General features: G+C 34.2%; 1 protein-coding gene across 3 annotated transcripts in view; it reads left to right on the forward strand.

The window, feature by feature from the left end:
• TFEC (transcription factor EC) overlaps window positions 1–1,128 on the forward strand; it is a 211,924-nt gene extending 210,796 nt beyond the window's left edge. For all 3 annotated transcript variants that reach the window (XM_011999841.1, XM_011999842.1, XM_011999843.1), the window contains one exon: window positions 145–1,128. In XM_011999841.1, coding sequence (XP_011855231.1) covers window positions 145–525 — 381 coding nt within the window. In that variant the 3' untranslated portion in view covers window positions 526–1,128. The remainder of the gene's footprint in view (window positions 1–144) is intronic.
• Window positions 1,129–12,040: the final 10,912 nt, after the last annotated feature.

Genomic DNA, 12,040 nt, shown 5'->3' on the forward strand with positions numbered 1-12,040 from the left:
ATTTGCAAAGATTATTCATAATTTGCATTGCATTATTCTTCATTTTAAATGCTTGTTAATATTTTGATTCTATGTCTGGCTTATTCTCTACTGTTAAATCCAATTTCAAAGATGTTATTTAATGATTCTCGTTTGAAATTACAGGAACTAGAAATTCAGGCTCGTACTCATGGTCTGCCAACCCTGGCTTCACTTGGCACGGTTGATTTAGGTGCTCATGTCACCAAACAGCAGAGCCATCCTGAGCAGAATTCAGTAGACTATTGCCAACAACTGACTGTGTCTCAGGGGCCAACCCCTGAGCTCTGTGACCAAGCTATAGCCTTTTCTGATCCTTTGTCATACTTCACAGATTTATCATTTAGTGCCGCATTGAAAGAGGAACAAAGATTGGATGGCATGCTATTGGATGACACAATCTCTCCATTTGGAACAGATCCTCTGCTATCTGCCACTTCCCCTGCAGTTTCCAAAGAGAGCAGTAGGAGAAGTAGCTTTAGCTCAGACGATGGTGATGAATTATAAGAAATAAACAGACCCAATTCATCAACTGGAAAGCAGTTCTATGCTGGTGCTATGCAATTATGCTCTGTGTTTCATATGTTGCTTTGGCTTATTTTTTTCCTAAAGGAATGTGGTGTTCATGAAAAACTGATAGAAGCAACAGAAGAGTTCGCAGGAAGAAAAATCATGGTGTTAATGAATTATTGAGGGTGGAAAAAAGGTGTTTTCTTCTTTGACTACAGAGTCCAAATCCACTTAAATTCTGTTTTACTGGAAAGAGGGACAGCATAAGAAATAGCTCTTTATTGATGCTTTAAAAGCAGCAACTTCGTAGTGTACTACTGGAACTAATGACTGCAAAGTATAAAATGACTGAAACATACAAACCGTCTCTTAGTTATTCATTTCCATCTTCTCTTCAACTTTTACATCAGTCTTCAAGAATCAAGATCAGCATATCAGGTGGTCATTAACTTTCTCCATTGTCTAGTAGATACGTCTAAAGTTCAAACTTTATAGGAGAAATAATGATATAATAGATTATCTGTCACTTGCAGTTGAAAAACAAATCTACAATAAATGTGAGAATTTTCCACAATAAAATATGGATGACTTATAAAAACATTGGTTACTAAAATTAGATCCTCATTTCTTTAGTTGGTTCAATTACACTAATTCTAAAAGCATCCATGCATATTTATATCTCCAGACTCTGTTCAGGAAAAGGAACACATTCAATATTTTCCTCAGGAATATGGACCAGAATTGTATCCCTTCACACAAACATACACCCACAAGTATGCACATAATTCAGGTAGTACATGTTCTTTTGTTTTCTTCATTCTTCTGACTGCATCAGAATCACATTCCAAATTCTCTTTTCTTTATTAAGAAGAGATGTCAGACCATCAGTTTTAATAAATAAAATATAAAATGTGCCCCTACAAGGACAGTTTTCAGGTACTTAAAACTTTTCATCGTGTCCAGTATTGGACAGAAATCAATTAGTTGTTGATTTGGTTTTGCTCCAAATGGATAAAATATTGAAAATCGAATTGCCAATTGGCAAAATAATTATTATAAAAGAAACTATTCCTTATTATTTTCAGTTCTGAGAGGAACATAAGGTTCTATTTCTATAAGCACTTAGTGTGTCTTATGATCTTTGGTTGCACTGTTAGCATTTATTGTAAGCACTTATAACTATGATGCTTCACTTAGATTTTTATCTCTTGTGCTTGTTTTAGGTTAGCAAATTAAGTTACCAAGCACCTTGCTCTGTGCTGGACCTCCATGAGTGATCATCCAATTAATCAGTATTTATGGAGCCGTACTCAGAACTGCAGTGAGTCCTGAGAAAATGTAGAATAGTTGAAAAAGAGATGGTCTTACTCCTGAGGTAGTTAAAAAGAATGCATGAAAAACAAAAACAAAAGATAGAAGACATAGAATAAAAAATCTAAGCATAAGCTGTAAATACAGAAGGTCAAAGAAAATGTAAATGAATGACAAAGTTTATGGGAACAGCAGAATTTGACTTCTCTTTGAAAGGCATTAATTGAGTGAAAGTGAGGGCATATAAAGGAATAATATCAACCAAATGATAAAAGTGAGAATAATTGGGAAAGTATCTTTATAGGACTTGCATTAGAAAAATCTGGATGCCCTAGATGCCGGGAGTTCTGAAGCATAAGACTGACAACAGGTTGTGAAGGCCTTAAAAACTATGGTGAAATAATATAGTATTAATATAATAGAAGCAAATATTTTTAGTAGCCGGGAGGATGCTAAAAACTAAAACATATATTACTAACTTGAGTGAGATGTAATCTTTCATGAATATTAAGCTTTGGGATAAATTTTGAAAGGCTCTTTTAGTTATTTCTCACATGGAAAATATGTTACTATAAAATGTGAGACCCTAATGCTGATAAAAGTAGAAAAATAGTAGATCCTTATGGTATAATAATTATCTCAGGCTTAGTTTGTATCATTTGCCCAGATTTTGGAGAATTAAAATAATTTTATTGTTTGACATGGAAAAATAATTACTAACTTCTGGGTACAGTCATTAAAGCCTGATAGATAAATTAATCTGAAATATGCCATGTGAAACAGCTATTAGATACATCTTTTCAATAATTTTCAAGAAGATGTTACATACTTTTAATTTTATAACAGAATTCCACTTCATTATCTGAGTTGATAATTTGATTAAATGTCAAAAAGTATAGATAAGGAATATATTTTGGAGTTCATGGAAAACACACCAGTTTATTAGATAGAGACTGGCTTCAGTTCTCATTTTATCTACTCTTCTCATTTCTTCATATTTTGAGTATCCTCGCACTGGTGATGTCATTACTCAGTCATTATTTTCCATTCTGTTAAGGTACAACTACTGGGCCCTGAAACCTATCCTTCACAATCTTGGCTGAGATAAGGACTTGGCACAGGATGATAGAACCTGGACGCAGATAGATCTGGAGAGGGAACTGATATTTGCTGCTACGTTTAGATTATGAGATGTCAGGGAACTGTAAAATGGGTAATGAACTTTTAAAGAGAGTAAAGAGTTGTGCTGTGTCCCAGTCAACTGAAATAGATTAAAAATTAATTAGATGGTAGTTATTAATTTTTTATTTATTTTTTATTTTTTTTATTTTTTTGAGACGGAGTCTCGCTCTGTCGCCCAGGCTGGAGTGCAGTGGCGCGATCTCGGCTCACTGCAAGCTCCATCTCCCGGGTTCACGCCATTCTCCTGCCTCAGCCTCCGGAGTAGCTGGGACTACAGGCGCCCGACATCACGCCCGGCTAATTTCTTTTTTGTATTTTTAGTAGAGACAGGGTTTCACCGTGTTAGCCAGGATGGTCTCGATCTCCTGACCTCGTGATCCGCCCGCCTCGGCCTCCCAAAGTGCTGGAATTACAGGCTTGAGTCACCGCGACCGGCCAGTTCTTAACTTTTTAAGGCAGATCCCTTGAGAATCTAATGAGTTATAGACCCTCTACCTAGAAAAGTATAGAACAGTTTATATGGGTAACAATTTGCATGCATTCAGAGATCTTAGGGACCTCCTGAATGTTTTCTTGGATCCCAAGTGAAAAATTCCTGAATCAGGTCTGTTAGGTGTGCAGTTAATGTCATGTATAACGATGGGGGGACCCCTACTTATCTAAATATAATTATTCCAATCCTAATAATGAGGAGGTTGCATAGGAAAGTAGTAGTGTACCAAAAATTAGATTAGTCACTAAAAATGTTGTTCATTTATAAAGTAGTTGTTTTTCAAAATATCCTCCCCACTCAGCAAACTACGCCTTCTATTTATTATATGTGGGTCAGTTTCACTATAATTACTGAGGGTTATAAACATCTGACCATAGCATTTCAAAATGATGCAAATAAATTTCAAAACAAAAATAATGTGAATTTAAAAGCAAATTATTTGACTATCTAAGATTCAAGATAGACCCTTAGAAAAATTTATGACTCTCTAGAATATTTTTTGCAGAAATGAGATTTTTCATAATAGTAAAAGAGGCATATTGTTTATCAAACAATGCTGTCATAAAAAGCATCAACTGTAATGGGACTATTAAAACACAATATATCGATTTGTTCCTTCAATTAATATACAATTATACCTTTTCATTTAAAGATTTAATTCATAATTACAATTATAATAAAACTTACTTTAAAGTAAGATACAATAATGTTATTGTTTTTCATTCTTTTTTCAATAAAATATCCCATCCAATCATTTTTTATATTATTAAATGTTGGCTGCTTTTTCATGGATTCACATTAAACAGCCCTTTCCACTTTCCAATTAGCTTAAAATAATGATGACCTACTGTTAGTAGATACAGCTGTTTACAATTTCTTTTCTTTAGTACCTTTTCTTCTTGAATTTTTCCTATATCAAATAGGGAATATATGTACAGATGGTATTTCCTCAGTTTATAGGCATATCAGTGACCATGGCTTTCTTTACATAGGTTTAAAAAAAGCTCTAAATAATAAATAGCCAGATGAGCTGGGGACATTGAGAAATAGCCGCCTTCTTCCTTTTTCAACTCATTTTTTCCCACCTACATGACTGTAAATCAAATATTTAATAGCTCTTACTTAAAAAAAATAGATACAAAGAATGTCTTGATTTGGTGTGCTCATTTACCATTATGTCATGAGAAGAGTTAGATTTCACAACTTTAAAAGGAATATATTTTTATTTTATTTTGAAAAACTGAGTTGTATAGGAATTTTCTTATACTTCAAGGTATCATGAAAACACTTTTTTCCTGTTTGGATACTGTGGAATTTAAACATTTCAATAAATAAGTGGCATAACTAAGTGTTCCAATTTTCTTTCTTTCTTTTTTTCTTTTTTTTTTTGTTTTTACAATGTCTTTGACCCTATTCAAACATTTTAGGTATTTACTGACCATCTGATATGTAAGATGTGGAATAAAACTGGAATCAATTAATTATTTCACTGTGTTATCAGCGCAAGATCAACCATCTGAGTTTCTTAAAAACACCTGAAGGATTGAATTTTGTTTCAGTATTGATAATGGCATAGTCTCTGTGTACTACATGGAATTACATCATTTACCCCTCCAGTGCTCCATATGTTGATAAGTATGTCAGTTTGACTTAGTATACATATATACAGAGATTTCATTACATTTGCCTAATAAATACTAAATACATTTCGAGTGTTACTGATCTCATATGTTATATGAGCCTCCAGTAATCATCGTGCATTGATGTTCCAGTATTTTATTATTTGTATGAATTTTAATTTGAAAACAAGGAAACAATTCAAAACCAGAAAAAAATAGCTTCTCTTAGAATTTTCAGTGCTACATTTTCCCTCTGAGGTCCATAGAGAATTTGAGTGTATAGGAGATTATCAGAAAACAGCTATTTTGATTAAAAAATATATTCCCCAGGATTCAACCAACTTAACAATGAAATACTATTGTCTACTGCTTTATACATAAAAGGGAACTTTTTATCTGCTTGTAAAGGGATTTTTATGTGTATTTCTGCATAATCAGATGATTTCTATTGTGTTTTCTACTGATGAAATTCTCTGTAAAATGTCTTTTTCTTACGCTATCCAACAGGCATAAAGAATAACAGTAAAGACTTTTGTGTTTGTAATACTACCTCTTTTATCCCTGCACTACTGTTTTATTTCAAAAATTCTATATTTTCAACTGTATTTTTTTCCACAGAAATAAATTTTGTTTTTGTGTTAAAGCTGGTAGTTTATGTAGCAAACAAAACATACAGATAAAAGAAGAGACTGATTTTGCTGAAAGAATTATATATAATCAGGAAGTTACATATTGTTCTTTAAATATGATACTGAAGTTTAAAAGCAAACTAAATTCAAGAATCTTATCTAACAGCACAGCAGTTGCTTATGGCATACAAGGCTAAAATTAATTCTGCTATTTAATCTTAATAATTATAATGTAGTTAAAAATCTTTCACTTTAATAGTGTTTTACATATATGAATAGCTGAAGTAACATTCCTATAATTTTAATCTAACATTGGTTAGATTAAGAAAACATTGTTAATATAATAAGACTGTAGAATTTGTAATTATTGCTATTTTTCATTTTTAATAACAAGGTAATGTGTCTTATTTTCTAAGAAAATGGAGAACTTTGGTATACTTTAATACATACCTGAATCTTTGTAAAAATACCTTAAAATGTACCAATATTTTCTTTGCATATATTAAATGAGAGACTATAATTATGAAATGTTTTACAGTTTTTGTTCTGCCTTTGTATATAGACTGCACTGAAAAACAGAGAATGTGGGTTAATCATTTGAGAGGATATTTAAAACAGTCACCAGACATCACAGCTGACAACTACTCACTACATAATCCATGCTGAAAACGATGATTCAATATTTCCCTATTAAAGAAAATAATTGTTACATTCTTTAATATGGTCTCCTGCCATCTGCTTCACCATGCTGTTATGGCTTTGATTTATGGAAAATATTTATCAGGATGTTGCTAAATTGCTAACAGGCATAATGGTAGCAGTGAAATCACTAAGAAACTCTGCAAAACCTTTTAATATACTAGATAGTCCCCAGACAATCTAGGATAAATAGAATACTGTATTTTAATATGTAAAACATTTTAAAGCTGTTAATTGGTATTGACTAGACCTACCCTTTGATAATGAAATTAATAAGGATTTCAGTTAAGACTTTCTAATATTTAATACCATGTTTATGGAATTTTTCCCTCCATACTTTATTTTAAAATACTAAAACAGGACTGCTCAGAGTTAACCATAAAGGGTGGTATTCTATGTTCAAATATAGGTTCTTTGCTTTTAAAAAAAAGTAATATCATATGAATATTTTTCTTAAAGTGTTATCAATGCCCGAAATACTGATCATTATAATAATCTTGGTATGGAAAGAATAATCTAATACAGGTAAAAATAACTCAGGATGACTTTTCTTAAACAGTATATAGGCTGAAAATATGGATGACTGAATGGTTTTGATACTTGATTGTTTATTGTATGTGTATGTACCTCTGTGGTGTGTTTGGGCATACATATGTGTGTCCATGTGGGAGCTTATTTTAAAGGTTTTATAATTCTTCAATATTAGAAAAGTCTGCATCTAAGAACATGTTCTTCTTTGTTATTCTTTTTTGTCCCTAGAAAATCCTTAAGCTAAAGAGAATATGTTATTCTTTATTGGAAAATACATTTAGCAAACACTGAAGCTATCTCCAAGTCTTTCCTATTAGAAACACACACACACACACACACACATATCATACATCATACCCTTACCCTGAGTTGAGTTAAAAGGTGGAAAAGATGAAAAAAGTTGTAATAGGTTTTAATATTTTTGGTAAAATAATATTTGCAGCTATAAAACATTAAGATCTAATACAAGCCTTGATTTTATTGACCACCAAAAGGAAGATTAAAACCCCCTAAAAAGTTGTTACTGTCACCTGCAGAGTTCTAGCTATGTGGTATTAAAGTAGTAAAATACAATAAGGCTTGTTGGTTAAGTAATGGATACCTATCATGTTAAATATGTATCAGTTTCATTAATTGGCAACCATAAGACAAGAGTATTACATTTGAGATAGTGATGATTTTGATAGGCTCTACCACATTGTGGTTAAGTATATGATTCACGTAATAAGAAAAAGGTGCCTGCAGGCTATTGTTCCTAGCATGGATTAAAATTTACATATTGCTTCTCCTTATGTCAAAACATCTGGTGCTTGCAAATGCTAACATTTTGTTAAAAAGTTTCACAAGCCAGGAAAAGTGGATTGGAAACACTGCATGTGAGTCATTCAAGCATTATAATAGAATAAAAGCTATGTTCAGAAAAAATTAAATTGCTGAAAAACAATACTACAGCCGAGATTATAATTTATTTGCTTACACAAGTGAAGAGTGATGTTGTGCGTATGTGTAGAGAAAAAATATTGCTTGAGTTATAAGGTTATCTCTCAAGAAATCGTTATTTCATATGTTTATATGGAACAAGTAGGCCTCTAAGTTCTTCAAGACTTTGCAATCACTTTTAATGTTAGAAGTAGTAGGTAGTTGTGTAAAACCCATTCTGATATTCCTAAGGACAGGAAGTAGGATACATCTGAGGCATTCTTTATTCCAGCATTAAATTTGTATTTATTCATTGGTAAATATAAAAAGTAGATTTGAGATATAGATTTATTACCTTTTCCACACAGGTCCCCAAATGAATAAAGAAAGTCAGTCTTGGCAACTCCCATGCTCATCTGGTCTTCTGTTCTTTAATCTAACAAGGCTACTCAACATTTTCCTATTTTGAAGACTTTGAAGGCTTTCCCTCACCACCCCAGGCAACAGTTAACATCACCATTGTCTTTTCTGGAGATCCCAGTCAGCTGGTACTTAAATTCTATCTTTATATTGCCATTTATCTTTGCATTGCTAATGCATACATTACCTTTCTCACTAGATGGATGGGCACTGGAGGCAAAACATATACCTTAGGTTTTTTATATTCTACATCACTTAACATGCTTAACATGCTATTTTCTTAATAAATAATTCAGTGATGGGTAATTTTAGGTAAGGAAAGTATGCAAGTGTCAAATTCTTCAATCAGATAATGAAAGGGTGCTCACTGAAGGCTGTGACCATTCGTTGAAATGTTTACCTTTCAATCTTTCTGTATTACAGTGAGACAGGAATTTTTGTGTTCTTTGGGCATATAACTTTGAAAAATGAAAATAACACTGACTTTTGCAAAACTTGATATAGAGAATATTCCTATTCTAGAATCATTCATTGATTCACTTAACTGTTCCTTTAATAAACGTCCCCCAAGGAACAGTGGTTGTTGCTGAAGAGAACATAAAAAACAAAAGTCACTGAAATCTTCCTATCATTTTTAGTAAATATGATGGTAGCAGAGCTAAGGGTATTATGGAAGCAAACATTGGTGCATCTAAACCAGTCTCAGGGAAACTGGCACCTCAAGGCAGAGCAAGAGCTAGCTTAGTACAGAGGGGAGGTGAGAGAGAGAGAAGGGGGAGAGGTCCTTTAGACACAAGCATCCAATGAGATTGCAATTATTTATTCAGGGGGCTCATCAATAGTTTTAATACCCTGGGATATGACTCTGGGGTTTCAGAAGATTTGGATTTATTTGGATTTATTACTTTAAAAAGACTTTTAGTACACACAACCCAGGTTGTTCAGGAAAGGGGCACTTTGTCAGAGGACCTTTGTGTCTCTTCTCCTAGGCAAAGTAAAAGAGTGTATATTTCAGTGTGTGTCTAAGTGTGTGGTTCACTATATCAGTGCACCAAGCTAGTTTACTGCTACCCCTTCCCAGCTAATTTACTGTCCCTGTCTGGGATAAGGGTTTTTTGTTTGTTTGTTTTGTTTTGTTTTTCTTGTTAGTATTAAGCATATAGTAAACCACATGCTTACAGCAAGCAGTTCGCTCTTTTAGTTACCTCTCCCACACTGTCTATGAATGCCTAAGAGTACTCAATAACACTTTGCCTCTTTTCATCAATAGCCCACTTACATCATTCAAGAAACCTAGTATGAAAAGAAACTACATAAGTGGAAAAGTATACTATATCATTGGATAGGAAGACAACATAATAAATGTATCAATTCTCCCTACGCGCATTCATAAATTTTATGGATATAAATAGAAATGCCAATAGGTGTTTGTAAACAGGGCAAGTTGCCATTAAACCTTATAAAGAAAGATAAGCAAATAAGAAATAGAAGAAATAGCTGAAAAGGAAGAGTAATGAGAAAAATCAAGGGCTACCAGACATTAAAACATATCTTAAAGTCTCACTAATTAAAACTCTGTGGCATGGGAAATGAATAAACAGTTCATAGGACATAAATAAGCCTAAATGCATATTGGAATTAAACAAAAAGGAAATCATTGCAAATCAGTATAGAAGAGACTATCCTATAAATGGTATTGTAATCACATCAAATGGCCATGAGATTTATGGTACATCTATGAAATGGAGTAGAATGTTTTTGCAATAAGGAATGAGGAAAATAACACCTAGAGTTCTGGTAAAGAAAGTTCCCTAGGATTGATTTTTTTTAACTTAGTACTATATAGAGTAGAGCTGCATGTAGAATGCTCTCTTCTTTCTTGGTAATGGAGAGTGAAAGATAGGGATATACATTCATATTTGCTATACATGCAGGAATGCACTGTGGAAAGATGTGTAGGAACCTAACAGCCATGTTATTGAGGGAGAAGATGTGGGAATATTTTTGTTACATACCTTTTAAAATGTTTTTGAAGCATACAAATGTATTATTTATTCAAAGAAAAAAGTAAGATGCATAGTATGCTTATATTGATGGTTTATTTTTCTAATCTCCTGTTTCATTCTCTTCATTCACCAGTAGTATTTTCACAATGTTGGCTTTCAAGTCTCTTTGGCCAGTAACAGTTCTAATTTTCTTGTTTGAAGACAACAAAGGCAGAAAAACGAAAACAAAAACAAAAACAAAAAACTAGACATGCAGTATTTGGACTTATATTTTGGGGAGATTCTTAGAAGTAACCAGGTTTCCCCCCTAGTACAAACATTAGTTTTAACAGCCTTGTGATGGAATAATCGTCTCCCAAATATGGCCACATTCTAATCCCTGGAACATGTAAATATGTTACCTTACATTGCAAAGGAGACTTTGCAGCTCTGTTTAAATGAAATGAGAAGTTATCCTGCATTATTCAGGTGAAGCAGAGAATCATTCTGGCTGTGAAAAGAATGTGTGACTTTATCATTCTCTTGATGCCCAACATTCAACTAAGACGGAAGTAGTTATGTTACTTGTCACCATCACAGAACTAGATCTAGGACTAAAATCCCAGGTAGCCAGGTTTCAGCCGAATGTGCTATTATGCAGATTTTAGGAGCTCTGCCTCACTCTAGAAACAGCTGATATAGGGCTTACAGTGCAATTCTTTCTTTTCTTTTCTTTTCTTTTCTTTTCTCTCTCTCTCTCTCTCTCTTTCTCTCTTTCTTTCTCTCTTTCTTTCTTTCTTTCTTTCTTGAGACGGAGTCTTGCTCTGTCGCCCAGGCTGGAGTGCACTGGCGCGATCTCGGCTCACTGCAAGCTCCGCCTCTCGGGTTCACGCCATTCTGCTGCCTCAGCCTCCGGAGCAGCTGGGACTACAGGCGCCCGCCACCACGCCTGGCTAATTTTTTTGTATTTTTAGTCTTGACGGGGTTTCACCATGTTAGCCGGAATGGTCTCGATCTCCTGACCTCGTGATCTGTCCGCCTCAGCCTCCCAAAGTGCTGGGATTACAGGCATGAGCCACCACGCCACGCCAATTATTTCTTCTATGCAGGTTTACTGGATAAACATGACTTAGAGTTTGTTAGCGGGTGGCGGTGCATAGTAAATAATTAGTTCAGGATTTTACAGCCTAAAGATGAGGGAAGTCACAAAGCCTATATAGACTGGGGCTTTAAACACACACAATATAGAGTGATGGGGGTAATATGCCTAGCTTATTTGAGGGTGCAGTGGAATCGTGGTACACTTTGTAGATCACTGAAGAGAACATCAAGGAGATGCTGTTGTGGCTGCTATAACAAAAATACCATGACTGTATCGTTTAACAAACCAGAAATTTTTTTCTCACATTTCTGGAGGCTGAGATATCCAAGATCGAGATTCCAGCAAATTTAGTGTCTGGTGTGGGTCCACTTCCTGGTCCAGAGGCCACCATCTTTTCACTGTCCTCAGTTGGCAGAAAGGGCAAACGAGTTTTTCAGGGCCTCTTTCATAAAAGCACCAATTCCTTTAACAAAAGCACCAATTCCATCAAGGAGGGCTCTGCTCTCTTGCCTTAATCATCTCCCACAGGCACTATCTCCTAATACCATACCCTGGGGGTTAGGGCTTCAACATGCACATTTCGGAGTGACACAAACATTTAGTCTGTAAGAGATGGAGACTGC

This window comes from Mandrillus leucophaeus, unplaced genomic scaffold (assembly GCF_000951045.1).
Source record: "Mandrillus leucophaeus isolate KB7577 unplaced genomic scaffold, Mleu.le_1.0 Scaffold603, whole genome shotgun sequence".
Taxonomy (NCBI): Eukaryota; Metazoa; Chordata; class Mammalia; order Primates; family Cercopithecidae; genus Mandrillus; species Mandrillus leucophaeus.